Source organism: Delphinapterus leucas, chromosome 2 (assembly GCF_059928025.1).
Source record: "Delphinapterus leucas isolate spDelLeu-1000000601 "Yukka" chromosome 2, BTC_Dleu_Yukka2, whole genome shotgun sequence".
Taxonomy (NCBI): domain Eukaryota; kingdom Metazoa; phylum Chordata; class Mammalia; order Artiodactyla; family Monodontidae; genus Delphinapterus; species Delphinapterus leucas.
In genome coordinates, this window is record NC_143130.1 from 25,182,657 (window position 1) to 25,201,525 (window position 18,869).

Below are 18,869 nucleotides of genomic sequence, written 5' to 3' on the forward strand. Positions count from 1 at the left end.
GCACAGCTAAGGCCCAGAGCACCTCTCCACAGGGCTGTCTCACAGACTTCTCAAACTCAGTACGGCCAGAGCTGTGGCCCCAGGCCTGGTCTTCCTCCTCTATTTCCCATTTTAGTGAAAGACACTACTATCCACCCAGCTGCCCAGGAACCCTGGGCAAAATCCTTATTCCTTTCCCTTGGCTGGCACTCCCTATGAAGCTCCAGTCCCTGTAGAGTCCAGCCCGAATGATCTCTGCACGTTAGCACCCAGCATCTGCTCTTCAAGCTCCAGCACCCACCCCACCCCAAGATGCCCACAATGGCCTTCCCACCACGCGGGACACATGTGGGACGGGGCGGGGGACGGTCAGAGCATACAGTGGCCACACGAACAGGATGCAGCCAAGACACAGGGAGGAAACTGTGGGCGAACGGGGTCATGTGAGGCAGCGGATCCAAACGCTGGCCTCACACCGACCAGCTGTGCGACTCCGCGAAGGTCACTGACCCTGTCGGGGCCTCACCGCCATCGTGTATGACACAGAGCCAGTAAGAATGACTATGTAATAATTAATCATATTTAAATGTTTCTTATTTATAACTATATTAATCATACTGTACTACTTTGTATATCAATTTATTATACATTTAATATTTTAATTATAATAATGTACTATATAATAATCATTGTATTAATTGTCATGAATATTCCTAACAGCCTACTTCATAGGGGGTTGTGAGGACCAGAGAGGTCCATATATGTACCCCGATCAGTGCCCGGTGTGCAATGTCTCACACACCTTGGACAGAGTGGGCACTGTCTAAGCATGCGAGGAGATGGATAGGGAGGGTCTCTAAGCCCCTTTCTGTCCCGACATTCTATGGCTTAATAAACACCCTATAGCGGAGTGAAAAGTCATCCCTTCAGCCCTGTGCTGACCGAGCCATTCAGCCCCCCAGCGGCCGGCAAGCTCCCCTACCTGCATCCGGTCCATTTGTAAGCAGGACGGAAGGTATCAGTCCACACTACGGAAGGAAGTCTATCTAGTTCACGCTACAATTACCACATCCTTGGCGAGTCCCATCTGTCCTTTTCAGCGCAAAGCAATGCCCAGTGAGTCATGGGAACAGGTCTTAAGTGCCCATGCCCTTGGAAAGCGCTGCCACCTGGGGTTTAAATTCTATAAGAAGCCCGACACAAATGCCCCTTGCTGGACCATCACCTGTGGTCGTCAAGCCTGAGGTGTCTGTTGAAAGGAACAGCACCCACCTACGGCACCGAGCAGAGGGCCGGATTTCGGTGCTACCTAAGAATTTAGGGAAGGCAGGAATGGTGCAGAGCTGGCCCTTTAAAGGGCGCTCTGGGGAACACGGAGCCTGTTTCCTTCAGTGCCGGCTGAGGGAGGACAGCCCAGGCTGAGTCCACAGGCTGAATTCATCAAAAGCCTTTCAGTTGAGGCTGCTTTTCTGAGGCCAGTCCCCGGAGTACCGGGGAGGGCTTTGGGTCTCATTTAATGGACGATCTTAACATAACCTCTTCCCGACCCTGTGTCACCCACCCCATCATCCGCCCACTCTGACACATCCTCATCCTTCTTCTGTTTATGGGGCAGCGCCTGCCGACATGCAGATTTGGGAAATACGTTCAGGCTGCTGTTTGTCTACCCTGAACCTGACTTAGGCGAGTCACAGTGGACAAGCAGATCAGGGCTGCCCCCAAAGCACCAAGAACCCCAGAACCTTAATCAGCACCTTCCCCTCCGGGCAGTCTGTGGCCTCCATTTCCATGCCTGGATTGACATTCTCCATGCAAGGGTCTGATCCCCAACCAAAACACACGGTGATGTCTTAGTCCGTGCAGGCTGCTCTAACAGAATACCAAAGCCTTGGGGGGCTCAGAACAACAGAACTTCATTCCTCACTTATTCCTGGAGGCTGGGATCTGAGATCAGGGGGCCGGCGTGGTGGGGTTTGGGGGAGGGCCGTTGTGTCCCCACATGGTGGGAAGCAGAGAGGATGCCGGCTCTCTCATGACTCCTACAGGGGCACAAACTCACCCCTGAGGCTCCACCCTCATGGCCTCATCTCACCTCAAGGCCCCACCTTCTAACACCATCACGCTGGACAGTAAGGATTCGGCATACGAATTTGGGGGGGCAGGGGGGCCTCAAACATTGAATCCAAACAGCACACACGTGTGTCTTGTTTAAAACTGAGTGTGATTCTTGAGAGCAGGCGTGAAGAAGAGTGTCCCAGAGTTAGGGGGATGGCGGGCATCCCCGGGAGGTGGAGTGGAGGCGGCAGGTGTGGGTTCCTGCTGGCAACACCTGACCCGGGTCCTCCCAGGCTCTGTACACGTGGATTTGGGGTGCCTGCCACACTTAGGGTCCGTGTCAGCGTGGCCAGCTGCTGTTAGAGACCTGAATGGGTGGGACAGTGGGTGGGATTCACCAGCGTAGCACATTTCTACTAAAAACATTATTTCGTCCCAAGAAATGGGTTTCAAAGATTTGAAGGAAAACTGCTTTTCGATTTCAGAGAAAAAACACGGGTGTATTTCCATCCCCCTTGTTTTTCTTATCTGACAACCTTTAATTTTCATCAGGTTGACATTCTGCAGTAAACTTGTGGTTAACCCTTTCAAGTACAGAAGTTCGTTATCAGCTAAGGCTCCCAGGGGCAAAACACAACCACCCCCAAAATTTCATTCACAGAAGCATTTGAGACCCCGAAACATGAGAGCTTTGATTCAGGGACAGCTTCTGGGAGGAATATTGTCGGTTCTCAGTCTCCTTTTTTCCCTTCCAAGGGAAAGGGAAAATAACTGGATTCCCACCCATCTCCCCCACCTTCTTTTTTCTTGGTAATAAGTGTTGATTAAGGAAGAAGATGTTCTCCAGAAGGATCTTACCCCATAAGTCACTCATTCTTGGGTAGTGGAAATTCTGACTCTTTGGCCTGGGAGGCCCAGCCGGGTCTCAGAAACTGTGGGTCAGACAGACACACACAGAACTCACAGATGAAGGATGCCAATTACTGCAGAATGAGCCCAGTTGCACTGAGATCTTCCCCTTCAGAGTACACAGCCTCCCCTCTTATTCTTACCCAGGGAATCAGACACCTTTTCTTTGATGCCATTAAATTGCCTTAACCCGTCCCCCCAGCCCTGAGCACAAACAAACTTGGCTCTGCCACGTTCCCCTCAGCATTTATGCTGAACAAAGATGGATATGTGTCTGAATTAACTGATAAATAGACCATAATATCGACGCAATTGCCAATACACTCAAGCATTCATTCAGTGCCTACGGCTGCCCACGTTGAAGAAACAGTTTAAATAAATAGTAGGTGACATGGACAGCCAACAACAACCAGAAACGACTGGAAGTTTTCAAATTAAACCATGGGGAGCTAGTCGGCAGTGATCAGGAAGTTGACCATGTTTTATTAGATGTGAAGGCCATTGTGAATATAGGTGAGAGGAAGGAAACGAGTGCAGAATTCTCATAAATTGTCCTTAGAAGATGACGTCAAAAGAAACTCCATTTCCTTGCTCTGACACAATCAAGCTTTAAGTAATTAACATTTTAGATAATTTTTTTTCCAACTCACGAAGGAACCTTACATATTTTACCATTTGGTCCTAAAAACAACACTGCTCGAGAGATAATAATAGCAACAATCAAGGCTTGTGGGACATTTTACAGATATCAAGGTCCTTTCACTTACATTATTTCCACAGATACATTTCTGTCATTCACACCCTTGCCATTCACACTCCAGCAAACATTCCACTTATAGTCCCCTGAACCTGGCATTCCCCCTGCCAGGGTGACGTATTCTGCTTAACCTGCCAGGTGAACCCTGTTCACCCTTCAAACGAGGTACAGCCAGGAGCAGCCTTCCTCCTTACCTGGCTCACAGGCCAGGAAGGATTCCACCCCCCCATCAGGGGCACCACGCCAGGAGGCCCAGAAAACCAATCAGCATGGCAAAGGCAGTGACCTGGAGTATCTAAGAAGCTCCTATGGTCACAAGCTCCTTAATGGCTCTGAGGAATCTGCCATCTGCTATTTGATTGGCAGACTCAGTCCCCAAAGCAAAGCAAGGAAATGCTGTCAATCCCTCCCGAAAGGAGGGAGTCCAGTGTTTGACAAACCCACTTCCCAGATTAAAGGAAAAAGAGGGGGGGGCAGTTGCGGTACCCAGCGGTGAATCACGGAGGCAGAGAATACCTCACCTGCAGGCATTTACCGTGACACTAGCGCATCAGCTCTGTGCTCTGGGACCCTAGGATGCTTGGCTTGACGATATTTTAAAAGACATATCGGAGGCGGGGAGACACGGGAGGTGGAGGGAAAGGATAAGATGCTACTGCTCTGGCGGGTCTGCACCTGGGAGGGCTGCAGGAGAGTGGTGAACGTTACAGAAGAGAGGGGGCGTATGCGAGGCTCCCGCAGAGGTCTAAGCAAGGACTCTTGAGAAGGGTTTGGACTGACGGCAAAGGAAAGTGGAATTTAAGGGAGATGCTGAAGTGTCACATCACAGGAATGTCAGGGTCACCAAGAGAAACAAGGACAAGAAAAGGAACAGAGGATTGTTTGTGTGTTTGTTTTTAACTTTTTTTTATGTATAAAGTTTTTATTTTGTGATTTCCTCAGGATACATTTCCAGATATAGGATGCATGGGTAAAAGACTGTGAAGATTTTGATAACTATGTATTGAAGCTCTGTATTGTAATGGTTAAGATGTTGGGCTTTGGAGTTTAGAATGAGCTGGGTTCAAATTCTAGTTCTGCTTGATCTTGGACCAGCTACTGTAAATCTGTGTTTTTAACTTTTTATTTTGAGATAATTATAGACTCACATGCAGTTGTAAATAATAATATCGAGAGATCCAATAAAGTCTTCATTCAATTTACCTCCAAATTATAGCATGATATCACAACCAGGAAATTGACCTTGCTACAATCCATCAGTCTTACTCAGATCTCACCAATTTTATATGCTCTCATCCGTGCATGTGTGTCTTTGGTTCTACACAACTGTCCCACATGCGTAGATTCATGTGACCATCACCAGAGCCAAGATACACAGCAGTTCTCTTCACAAGGATCCTTCCCGCTGCCCTATCATGGCCACAGCCACAGGCCTCCTTCCTCCCTAATCCCTGGCAGACACTAAGCTGCTCTCCATCTCTATAATTTTGTCATTTTTAAGACTGCAAAATAAATGGAATCACACAATATGTAACCTTTAAAACTGGCTTTTTTCACTCAACTTAATTCCCTTTCTGCACGTAATTCTCTTATGATCCATCTTTCTGCACATAATTCCCTTGAGATCCACCTTTCTGCACACAATTCCCTTGTGATCCATCTTTCTGCATTCCTTAGCTGGCATTATCCTGTAAAAAAAAAAGTGTTTCTTCCCTACCCACCCCATGCCACACTTCTTTAGTATCACTCTTGATTGCTCTCTTTTAAAATATTTCATTATTTTATTACTCCCACCATTGATTCTCTTGGGTTTACTAGACACACTACCGTATAATCTGCAAGCAGAGATAGCTTTATTTCTTTTCTTTCCAGTTTTTATGCCCCTACATTCTTTCACCTTATTGAATTGACTAAAACCCCAATGGCAATGCTAAGTAGAAGAAGAAATAGTATCTTCACCTAGAAGTTTTGAACAGAGTTGAAGTACCAGAGGATGGCCAGATGGAAAGGCGGAAGGCATTCTGTCTAGACTAGAGCTCAGGGCTAGAGGTAGGAATTTAGAAGAGGCAGTACAGCATCCTGTCAAGACCATGGCTCGGAAGCCTAGATGAGCCTCCAGCTCCATCCCTGTGGGTCCTCTAGCTGGGCGACCTCGCTGGGTGACCTCAGGCAATTCTCCAAACCTCGTTGTGCCTTGATGTCTCATTTGTAAAATGGCAGAAATCATGATAATGTCCACTTCATAGTACAGTTGTCAGGATCAGATTAGTTCATATGTGTGAGGGCTTGTTACTGTTACTTAAAAATGAATTAATAGAAATTGAGCTATTTGTAATGAGGTGGATGGACCTAGAGTCTGTCATACAGAGTGAAGTAAGTCAGAAAGAGAAAAACAAATACCGTATGCTAACACATATATATGGAATTTAAGAAAAAAAAATGTCATAAAGAACCTAGGGGTAAGACAGGAATAAAGACGCAGACCTACTAGAGAATGGACTTGAGGATATGGGGAGGGGGAAGGGTAAGCTGTGACAAAGCGAGAGAGTGGCATGGACATATATACACTACCAAACGTAAGGTAGATAGCTAGTGGGAAGCAGCCGCATAGCACAGGGAGATCAGCTCAGTGCTTTGTGACCACCTAGAGGGGTGGGATAGGGAGGGTGGGAGGGAGGGAGACACAAGAGGGAAGAGATATGGGAACATATGTATATGTATAACTGATTCACTTTGTTATAAAGCAGAAACTAACACACCATTGTAAAGCAGTTATACTCCAATAAAGATGTAAAAAAAAAAAGAATTAATAAACATGTACTCAAACTTTCTCAGTTTTAATTTCTAATATGGCAAACAATGATGGACATAACCCACAAAAACAAAAGCTTTGCGGGGGGGGGTCCTCAGTAATTTTTGAGAGTATAAAGGGGTCCTGATACCAAAAGGTTTGAGAATCACTGCCTTCGTCATACTGGTGGTTAAAATTTGAAATACTTCCAAGCTTGTTGGTAAACACCTGCTGCTTTGAACCTGTCAAATGACCCTCCCTACTCATTCCCCTGGCTCCTCCCACATATCAGCACTGAAGGGTTACTGTGTGGCAGACAAGGCTCCAGGACCCTCGGCTTCATCCTCAATGGCATCCTTGGTTCCTGACCCTGCTACCCTGCTTGTTCAACATTTTGAATCTCACTCCTACAGAGAAACCAACTGCATCGCCCTCTGAGCTTTTACGGCGACCTGAGGTCCATGTAAACCTTTTCTCCACACTCTGTCCTCTTCTTCCTTGCTTCTTCCTGAGACATTTATGTTTGCTATTTGAAAGAATTTCCTGGAAGTAAAAGTGAGATTTTTTTTTAAAGGTAGACATGAGGGCAGCAATAGTGGGCTTTCTTGTGATTCTGATCCCATTACCTTGAGCTGTGTGACCTGGGCGATTGGCTGAATCTCTCTGAAACTCAATCTCCTGCTGTACAGAGTGGGGTGACAATATGTCCCTTTGAGGGTTGTAGTGAGCATGGAAGGTGATCTCTACAAGTGAGCAGCACACAGGCAGGGCTCAGATGTGAGTTACTATTATATAAATAGCCCCAAATGGAGGACCTGAGCTCTCTGACTTCAAAGATAATGATCTGAATTAAACCACAACATCTCACAAACACTTCCCAGTAACCCAGATACTTTAGACATAGCTCTAACTCCTAGCTAGAGAGAGCCTTCCATAGCAGGGTGAGAAGCATACTCGTTCCTGAAGATAATGATGAGAAAGCACTGAACTGGGAGTCAGGGCTCCATTCTACTCCCAGGTTTGCCACAATTGGAGGAACGGCACTCAGCCTGTTTCCTTATCAACAAAAGGGGAGATTAACCTAAATCATCTTTGGGGTTTCTCCCAGCTCTCAGATCCTGGGATCCTATTGAGAGGAATAGTCAACATGTCCTATAATATTTTATTCTGAACCCAAAACACCCGCTTTCTATAAGGCTCAGACTGCTGGGTGGATTTCCCAAGGAATTTGGAGACTGTCTTTGACATTAGGTATATCTTGGGCTTCTTCTCAGATCTGACACAGAAGATGAATGTCTTTAGGTCAAGAACTACACAATTTCTTTATCCAGTGCCCCAAACTCTTGATGGACTCCTATGTCCCTTGCATAAAGCTTAGTAAATCATCATCTAGAAGTTTCTGTGCTTAGTGAGTTATTCTAATGTTCATCCCCGATCCCTATTGTATAGACGGCCAAGCAGAAGGACACAAAGATGAAGGCATGCACTCAGTGCTGGCTGGGCTGTACGGGTAAACAAAACTTGACCTTGATTCATCCACAGAGCAAAGAATCTTATCTCAGACCCTGTCCACATCCTTTTGAAGCCCCTTCCTTTTCCTTATCTTTCACGTTACACAGGCCACAAGGGCCAGATGAGTGCTCTCTCATTCTGAACAACATCAGAAAAGAATTTTTTTAAAAAATCACCTTGCCCACAGCCATTTTCACCCACCCACCTTTCCTCCAGCCAGGGGAGCTCTCACTGCACCCTTTTAGATGCTTTGCCTGGGAACGAAGTGTTCTGTAAGCAGATTCAGCCCCGCCTGAGGGCCCCGCTCTCGGTCCCCTTGGGGAGGCAGGCCCTCCGGAGGGGGCAGAAGAGGGGGGAAGACGGGGCAGCCACTGCTGGGTGCTGAGTGCGGCTACAGCCCCTGCAGCATTGGGGCGCTCGAGAGAAATAGTTTCAGCCTCCACACTCACCCCACTGTGCCCAAATGTGCATTTAACAAGCCCCCCAAGCCACGTGTACACACATTAAAGTTTGAGAAGCTCTGCTGTGAACAAGTGAAGCAGAGAGTCCTACCAGCTGTAGGAAACCAACTTCCCAGCTCAAAGGACCGACTGCCTTCCAGGTGTTGATATTTCTGGTTAACTCGAGGAACACAAAAATATATCGGCACAAAATTTACCTTAGTTCTGTTCCCTTCTAAAAACAAAACAGCAAGACACCAAGGGGTAGCTTTATTTAGGGGAGTGGAGTTGAGGTCATATGCTAAATGAGAGAAAGGGTGTCAGCATTCCAGATCCAATCAGGAAGCCCTGGTCAGCATCTCTTGTCTCAGTGAGTGATAGGCCACTTAGAGGAAGAGAAGGGAGTGCCTTGTTTCACCAAGTTTCCCATCTTTTATTGGAAACCCAAGCAGTAGAAGCTGTACGACTGTCCTTCTGGGAACAGTGGCGGAAAGGAGAGAGCAGACGCCTGGGAGACAGAAAAGCTGGTCTGAATCCCTAAATCTGTTGCTGTGTAACCTACGAATGCCTAATCTTTCCCTCCCTAGCATGGGCGTGGTGAGATGGAGGAGATGAGCCTCTAGCAATTCAGTGGAGGGAAAACAAAAGGCAAAACAACACAGAAAAAAAGGCGAAGCGTGTCCCAGGGTCCGTCACCCTCAGCCACCTTCCTCCCAGACCTGTGCGGTGACACAGCCCAGAGCAAGGTGGCTCTCAATTACTGTCGCTAATGTCGGCTGAAGAAGTCAAAGGCAGCCATGAATTCCTGCATTTCAGTTGAGCCGGGAATTCCTGGAGGCAGCAAGCCTACAAATATCCCAAGGGAGGATGCACCTGGGACAGTGTTTCAGGGACAGGGATGGAGGCTGGGTGGGCGCAGGGGGTGGGACATATGAGGTCCTGCCTGTGTCTTTCCAGTTACCATTCTTAGCAAAAACTTGAAATAAGATGTGAAACACTTTCAACATCGGAAGAGCTCAGTTTAACTCTCAATGCAAGGCCTTCCGGAAAATCCCTTGGGATTTTTCAGGATGAATGATAATTACTGGCTCTCTTTCCCCTCTGCCTACATAAAAGGTAGGAGGCAAGACCACATCAATGTTCCTCCGAGCCCATAGTAGGACCCCTCCAGGGGCCCCAGTGTCCCAGCTCTGAGCATTCACCCCAAGTCCCAACACGAGGCTAGTAGTCTCAACTTTTTCCTCCAATCTGCAGGCAGCACACCCTTTCAAAACTCTCAGAAGAGAAAACGACATCCAATCTGGAAATGCACCAATACTTAAAAATGACAGAGAGAAAAACATTTCCCTTCCCACCTTCCAAAAAATATTCTGCATTTGCCTCCTGAGCTGGGAGAATGGGCCAGAGCTGAGAGCAGAGAATAATTTCTGTTAGAAAGTCAGAGCCTCTGGTGGAAGCAAGAAATAGATCTGGAAAGGTGGGTGCAAGAGTAAAGGCAGAAACAGCCCCTGTTTGCTGAATTTCGAGAAATTTTAGAGCTTTTGGAGTAAAACTAGAGAATGAGGGCAGCTGCCATGCTGTGTGAAAATTTGTAAGTGATAATATGGGGAAGGAGGCTGTAAAGACATTTTGCTGAGTCACATAAACAGAACTGCCCTTCAATGTTCCTCTGCCAGATTTCAGGAGAGATAAAGTGTTTTCATCCTTTTTTTTAAGATGTTGTACTGCTGTTTCTTTTACGACACCGCCCTGAGAAGGGCTTTTAAAAATCCCAGATTTATTCCTGTTAAAAGAAACACCGCCGGCACCCCAGGTCTACATTTCCTGCACGCTCCCCTGCCCCCAACACACACACTTTCTTCAGGTGATACTTGGAACACTCTTCACGTGGTTCCAGGGAAAAGGGTTATAGTCAAGTTCTTTACTAGTTCTTAGCTATAGACCAGGGAGGTTTCAGTGCTTCTAGATTCCAGGAAAGATGCTTTTATAAAAGGCAAGTCTGTGGGAGTAAGAAGTTCTGGAAATTTCTCTTGTCCCCGCATGACCTCCTCAGATGCTCAGGCTAATTTATGATGATCCTGGAAATTACCATGGCCTAATTTAGAAAAGCACATCATCATGTAAATAGTTTTTAAGGACACAAAGTTGCCCCGAAGGCAATCTGTCTGCCTTCGTTTCAAATTTCTGTGTTTAGAAACTCTCTTGGTTTGTGGTTGAGTCGTCAGATTCCAAATGTGGCTGAGGTCAATCCTTGATTATTTGTGCTAGTGGATAATCACGAGAATTGCACAATATACTTCTTAATGATTTTTTTGAAGTAAAATTACATGTGGTGAAATGCACAGATCTGAAGTGTACAATTTGACGAGTCTGGGCTGTTAACCAAAATTTCAGAAACAGAGACCTGATTGAAATAAAAAGGTGTTATTTGGGGTTTGTTAGGAATGCCCCAGTGACACAGATTCAAGAAGACCTTGAATTGTTTCCCCAGCTACAAAATAAGGGACACTTATAAAGGCAAAACCCCACAAGGTTACAGTTAGTGACATGAGTTGCCTATCAAGAATTATAATTGGAGCTGGCAAGCAGTAAGGGTGCTTATTGAGTAAGAACTGGTTGGGGTCTGAAATGGTTGCATAATTTCAAGGGGAGACCTTGAGACCATAAGGTTGCAGCTGCGGGCAGATATTGTTTTGAAAATGGCTGGTGGTGTCCTTAAGTTTGATGCAGTTCAGAGAAAATTCAAGTTCTCAGTGGTGCAGGGACATGTCTGAGACCAGGTCCTCAATGGCCCCCAGACTTGAACTGTGACAAGTCCATTATAATTTCAATTTGTCAGCAGGGCAAAGGTGTACACTCATGTTTCCCTCCCCCTACTGTCTCCTTCCAGTCAATCCCCACCCACCACAAGCAACCACTACTTTGACTTCTTTCTGCATACTAGTTTTGTCTTTTCGTAAACTTCATATAAATGGAATCAAACAGTGTGTGTATTTTGTGTCTGTCTTCTTTTGTTCAACATAATGTTTTTGAGATTATTCAAAGCTACTATAAATGTTTTGCTTAAGTCTTTTTGTAGATATGTGCTTTCACTCCTCCTAGATAAATACCAAGGAGTGGAACGGCTGGATCATAGGGCAGGTATATATTTAACTTCATTTTAAAAACTTTGAGTTTGGGCATTATTTTACACTCCCAACAGTAATGGAAGTGAGTTCCAGTAGCTCCTTGCCAACATTTGGTGTTGTCAGTCTTTTATCCATTTTACCCATTCTAATGGACTATTTCATGGTGGTTTCCAATTTGCTTTTTCTTGATATCTAATGATGTCTTCAGCACATTTTCAAGTGCTTATTGATAATCAGATATCTTCTTTGGAGAAGTGACCATTCAAGTCTTTGCCCATTTACTTATTGGGTTGTTTGACTTTTAGTATTGATTTGTAGTTCTTTGTATAATGTGGACACAAGTCGTTTTGTCAGATATATGTGTTGCAAAGATTTTTCTCCCAGTCTACCTGTAGCATTCATTTTTTCATGTTCTTAATGCCTTAGGAAGAGCAGAAGTTTTACATTTACTATTATTTTATGGTTAGTGCTTTTTGTGTCTTCCCTAGGAAATCTTTGCCTATCCCTAGCTTGCAAAGCTATTCGCCTTTATGTTCTTTTAGAAACGTAATAGTTTTATCTTTTATGTTTACATCTATAATGTATGGATTTGGTGTATGGATGGATCTTTTATGTTTAAATATACAATAAAATTAATTTTTGTATGTGGAGTAAAGTTCTTTTTTCCCTATACAATTATCACTTGTTCCAGAAGCATTTGTTGAGATTTTCCCTTCCCTCATTGAATTGCCATGGTGTGTTTGCAAAAAATCACCTGAATATACCTATGTCAGTCTATTTCTGGATTTTCTATTCTGTTCCATTATTCTATTTGTCTATCTTTTATCAATATGTACTGTCTTGGTCACTGAAGCTTTATAGAAAGTCTTGATATCAGATGACATGAATCCTCCAAATTTGTACATCATTTTAAGATTGTCTTAAAAGTCTAGGTCTTTGTGTCTTGCCAAATTTCTGCCAAAAAGTGTGTTGGATTTTTTTTATTGTAATTGCATTGAGTTTATTGATCAATTTAAGATAAGTTGACATCTTTAAAAAAAAAAAAGAATCTCCCAATCCATAAATATTGTGCATTTCTCCAGTTATATAATTCTTTATGTTAGCAGTGTTTCAGAACTTTCAGTTTAAAGGCCTTGTGAGTTTTCAGTAAATTTATTCCTGAGTATGTTATGTCTTTTCATACTATTGTAAATGGGATTGTTTTAAAATTTTTAATTTTCTAATTGGTTGCTCACAGTATAACCACAAGTGATGTTTGTATATTGAGATCGCTAAATTTGATAAGTTCTCATAGTTATTTTGGAGATTTCTCAGTAATTTCATGTAACCAACCAAGTCATCTGTGACTAATGTTTCTTACTTTGAAATCTACTCTCTGATATAAATATAGCCACACCTGGCAACAGGCAACAGATGCCTGTTTTTGTAAATAAAATTTGGTATAACTATTCTTCTCTCAGTCTCCACAGCAGGGAGTTGGTTCTAAGTCACAGGGTCCTGCCCTGTTCATATTCAGCCCAGCTGCTGGATTAAAAACCCGAAGAGTATCCTCACACACACTTCCGCCCCCCTCCTCTCTAGAGCCCCATCCCACAAATTCCACCCATGCCAGCAGCCTAGGGCTCTGATTTTTTCCCTCTTCAGGTCAGTGAGGCCACCACTCTGCTGGCTCCACTTTGGTGCTACCTGGCAGGAAAGTGCCCCAGGAGGAAAGCCATGGCAATGGTGGGCTCACTTCATGTGCTTCCTTCCTCTCAAATAATGCTGTGCTGCACTGCCCGTTGCTAAATGCCTGCAAACTCTTGTTCACATATTTTGTCTGGTTTTAAAGTTGCTTTCAGCAGGAAGATAAATTTTGTCATGGTCGGAAGCAGAAGTCCTCATGGGCTGTTTTTCTTTTTCCCTTCAATTATTTTATCTAGCTCAGGGAATGTCCATTGTGTGCTTGTAAGTTGTTCTTTTTTAATAGGCTTTACTTTTTAGAACAGCTTTAGGTTCACAGTAAAATTGAGCAGAAGGTACAGAGATTTCCCATATACTCCTGACATCACACATGCACAGCCTCCCCCATTGTCACATTATCAACATCCCCCACAAGATTGTACGTTTGTCACCATTGATAAACCTACACTGATGCATCATCATTGCCTAAAGTCCATAGTTTACATTAGGGTTCACTCTTGGTGTTGTATATTCTATGGGTTTGGACTAATAGGTATCCATTATTATGGTGTCCTACAGAGTAATTTCACTGCCCTAAAAATCCTCTGTGCTCCACAGAGTCATCCCTTCCTCTTCCCTACCCCCTGGCAACCTACCAATTCTTTTTACGACCTTCACAGTTTTTCCTTTTCTAGAATGTCATATAGTTGGACTCATATAGTGTATAGCCTTTTAAGATTGTCTTCTTTCACTTAGTAATATGCATTAAAGTTTCCTCTATGTCTTTTCATGGCTTGAGAACTCATTTCTTTTTAGCATTGAGTAACACCCCATTGTCTGAATGTACCACAGTTTATTTATCCACTCATTTACTGAGAGACATCTAAGATTGCTTCCAAATTTTGACAATTATTAATAAAGCTGCTAGAAACATCCGTGTGCAGGTTTTTTTGTGGACTCAGCCTTTCAACTCCTTTGGGTAAATACCAAGAAGCATGATGGCGGGATGGTACATTAAGAGTATGTTTAGTTTTGTAAGAAACTGCCAAAACTGTCTTCCAAAGTGTCTGTACCATTTTGCTTTCCCATCCGCAATGTACGAGGGATTCTGTTGCACCACATCCTCACCAGCATTAGGTGTTCTGAATTTTGGTCATTCTAAAGGTGTGCAGTGGCATCTTATTGTTGTTTTAATTTGCATTTCCCTGATGACATGATGTGGAACATCTTTTCATATACTTATTTGCCATCTGTATATCTTCTTTGGTGAGGTGTCTGTTCAGGACTTTGGCCCATTTTTTTCAATCAGGGTTCTTATTGTTGAGTTTTAAGAGTTCTTTGTATATTTTGGATAACAGCCCTTTATCATATAAATATTTTCTCCCAGTCTGTGGCTTGTCTTTCCATTCTCATGACAGTGTCTCTTAAGAGCAGAAATTTTTTTTTCTGTTAAATCAGAATTTATTTTTTTTAAAGCATATGGTAACAAGAAAATAACACAAAAACAAACACCCTACTCCTTTTTTTTGTTTGTTTTCTTTTACTTTTTTTTTTTACTGAAGTATAGTTTATTTACAATGTTGTGCCAATCTCTGGAAATTTTTTTATTTTAATGAGGTCCAGATTCTCAATTCTTTTCTTCATGGACCATGCCTTTGGTGTTGCATCTAAAAAGTTGTCACCAAACCCAAGGTCATCTAGATTTTCTCCTATATTATCTTCAAGGAGTTTTATAGTTTTGTGTTTTACTTTTAGGTCTGTGATCCATTTTGAGTTAATTTTTGTGAGGGACATAAGATGTGTGTTTAGATTTTTTTTTTGCATGTGGAATGTCCAGTTGTTCTAGCACCATTTGTTGAAAAGACTATCTTTGCTCCATTGTATTGCCTTTGCCCCTTTGTCAAAGATCAGTTGGTCTATTTCTGGACTCTCTATTCTGTTCCACTGATCTATCTGTCTATCCTTTCACCAATACCACACTGTCTTGATTAATGTAACTTTATAGTAAGTCTTGAAGTCAGGTAGTATGTCCTCCAACTTTGCTCCTTTCAGTCAATATTGTGTTAGCTATTCTGAGTCTTTTGTCTCTTCATATAAACTTAGATTCAGTTTGTTGTCATCCACCAATTAAGTTGCTGGGCATTTTATTGGGATTGCCTTGAATCTATAGATCAAGCTGGGAAGAACTAACATACTGACAATATTGAATCTTCCTATCCATGAACATGGAATATCTCTCCATTTATTTAGCTCTTCATTGATTTATTTCATCAGAGTTTTATAGTTTTTCCTCATGTAATCTTGTACATATTTTTTTTCTTTTTACTTATACCGAAGTACTTCATTTTTTTGGGTGCTAATGTAAATGGTATTGTGCTTCTAATTTCAATTTCCTCTTGGTCATTGCTGGTATTTAGCAAAGTGGTTGACTTTTGTATATTAGCTTTGTATCTTGTAATCCTGCTGTAATCACTTATTAGTACGAGGAGGTTTTATTTTTGGTCTATTCTTTCAGATTTTCTACATAGATAACATGTCTTCTACAAACAAAGACAGTTTTGTTTCTTCCATCCCAATCTGGATACCTTTTGTTTCCTTTTCTTTTCTAACTGTTATTAGCTAGGACTTCCAATATGATGCTGAAAAGCAGTGGTAACAGGGAACATCCTTGCCTTGTTCCTTCATTTGGCTTTTCTGATTATTACACACATCTTGTTTTAGCAACAGATTCACCTTCCGATACTTAAATTGTTCGTTGGTATTGATGTATGATAAGTGCCAGCGAATGGTACTGATGACATGGGCTGTAGGGAGAGATGAACTTTTGTAGGAGTTAAGGGTTAAGGTAAAACTCAGCCCAGTCTCTATCTGGACATTTTCTTTTTCTGGACAGGAAGAAAAGGGAGCGGAACTAGTACCTATTCTTTTTTTTCTTTCTCTTTTTAAATTAATTTTATTGAAGTACAGTTGATTGACAGTGTTGTGATCATTGCTGCTGTACAGCAAAGTGGTTCAGTTATACATACATATATACATTCTTTTTCATGTTCTTTTCCGTATGGTTTATCACAGGATATTGAATATAGTTCCCTGTGTCATACAGTAGGACATTGTTGTTTATCCATTCTATATATGATAGTTTGCAACTGACTAGCATCTATTCTATGCCTATTATGTGCCAGGTGCTCTGCAAGTTACCTTAATATGTTATTTCATGTAATATTTAAAAGAAATCAGTAAAATAATTATTATACCCATTTTACAAAAAAGGAAGCCAAGTCTTAGATACGTAAAAACAATAAAGCTGTATAGCTAGTAAGCTGGTAGAACTACAATTTAGAAACCTATCCTTCTCCTCTTTCCACCATGCTGTGTTTCTTGCCTTATGATTATTATAATTCCTGGAATTTACATTATTTTACATGTTCCTCTACAACTGCTGGCCCAGTGAGCTATTCAAACTGCTTTTGTGTAGTCCCTTCTTGGTTAGAGGTGGGACAAGCTGTCCAGGTTCACCTCACCTTCTTTTTTTTTTTGCGATACACGGGACTCTCACTGTTGTGGCCTCTCCCATTGCGGAGCACAGGCTCCGGACACGCAGGTTCAGCAGCCATGGCTCATGGGCCCAGCCGCTACGCGGCATGTGGGATCTTCCCGGACAGGGGCACAAACCCGTGGCCCCTGCGTCAGCAGGCGGACTCTCAACCACTGCGCCACTAGGGAAGCCCCTCACCTCACCTTCTTAAGGGTGTCAGGAGGGTCCCGCATCTTGGTTGGGGGTGGTCTCCAGGATGACAAGATGCTGGGCGGACTGTGAGGGCTCAGAGAAGCTCCATTCCGCCCTGAGTGATTAACAGACGATCGGCAGATGGTCCTCTGCCAGCAGCGAGTGCAGCAACCTGCCCGGACCCTGTGCCCGTTTGCTGGGTGGCAAGGCCAGATGTGGGAGCCCTGGCTGCCTCCCTTTTTTCTGTTTCCTGTGGTCCTTCCTGTCCGCTTCCTTTATCCAGCCTGTGACTTTTTCCTGAAAAATCTCATCTCTTGAAGCAGGAGAATTTGTCGCGAGATATACAATGGAATCATTGCTCTGATGAGGCCAGCACCTTTTCCTCCCATAATAGTTGGGTGTTCAACTATTCAAGTGTCTTTAGTGGGAAGCCAGTGACTATTGTGGGGGGCTAGGGAGGGTCAGGTCTTCGTGGTGTGAGAAGGAATTTGGTAAACTTAGAGGTGGGTAGGTGGGTGAGAAACACACATTTCCTACTCACCAGACATTGAGTGAAGCACTTTACAAATATTTCTTCAAAAATAAACAACCTTACAGAATCATTAATTACAGAAAGTCGGACAATCTTTATTTCCTTCAAAGTATTTCTCACAGACACATCTCATCCCTCAATTAAATCAATGTGGTTCGTCCCTCCCTTTGCTCATGTCCCTTGTGCCCCCTCATTCTATACTTGCTCAGCAGAAGGCATATTCAGAATAAAACCTCATTCGTTTCTATTCATTTAGTTTGAAAGACACTGTAGTTTGGAGATGAACTTGGCTGAAGTTAAATTTTGAACCATCTCTGATATGAAGGTTTCTAAAGAAACTTCAACAGCCTTAGTTTCTCTCCAGGAAACAGTGGGGTACATACAAACCCCTTAAATCGAGCGAAGGAACGTGTGATTCGATCATATGCCCATGTTTGGAAGCTCCTGGACTCCTAAGGTGCCTTTTTGTCTTGGCAGATGTTTGTCTTGAAGACCCACCGAGTCTCAGAAACGCCATGTTCAAGGTCCTCAGGTATGAGGTGGGCACCATGATAAACTGTGACTGCAAGAAAGGCTTCCGCAGAAGGTCGCCCTTCATGCGCTGCACAGGAAACTCCAGCCACTCTGCCTGGGAAAACAGATGCCACTGCGACAGCACCTGTAAGTGTTTCCATTTGTAACCCCGGAGGGAAGGAGAAAAACTGTAGCAAAGAGGGAGACAGGGCTTCAAATACTATTCGCACGGCCCTACAGACAAAAACTGGCCGCGCCATCTACGTGGAAACTAATGTTGGTGGTTCCCAGAAGAGTTGTTCACTGAACAGATACTGGATGAGTGTCTCCTAGTTCCAAGGCCTGTTCCAGATACTTGGGGATATGACAGACCCAGCCCTCAAGGAACCTATACTTCGGGGGGAGGGAGGGAGGACAGACATTACACTAATAATTACTAAACAACTAAAAATAATTCTAGTTCACAATGATGTGAATGTAGCTCATGCCACTGAACTGTACACTTAAAAATGGTTACTATGGTACATTTTATGTTATGCATATTTTATCACAGTTTTTTAATTGAAGTATAGTTGATTTACAATGTTGTGTTAGTTTCAGGTGTACAGCAAAGTGATTCAGTTTTGTGTATACACACACACTTTTTCAGATGCTTTTCCATTATAGATTATTACAAGATATTGAATATAGTTCCCTGTGCTTTACAGTAAATTCTTGTTATTCACCTATTTTATATGTAGTAGTGTGTATCTGTTAATCCCATACTCCTAATATATCCCTCCCACACTTTTTCCCTTTGGTAACCATAAGTTTGTTTTCTATGTCTGTGAGTCTGTTTCTGTCTTGTAAATAAGTTTATTAGCA

The 18,869-nt window shown here is 43.2% G+C and overlaps 1 protein-coding gene across 2 annotated transcripts in view; it reads left to right on the plus strand.

Moving 5' to 3' along the window:
* IL2RA (interleukin 2 receptor subunit alpha) overlaps positions 1-18,869 on the plus strand; it is a 50,969-nt gene that overhangs the window by 11,865 nt on the left and 20,235 nt on the right. For both annotated transcript variants that reach the window (XM_089906560.1, XM_022580225.3), the window contains exon 2: positions 17,970-18,152. In XM_089906560.1, coding sequence (XP_089762686.1) covers positions 17,970-18,152 — 183 coding nt within the window. The remainder of the gene's footprint in view (positions 1-17,969; positions 18,153-18,869) is intronic.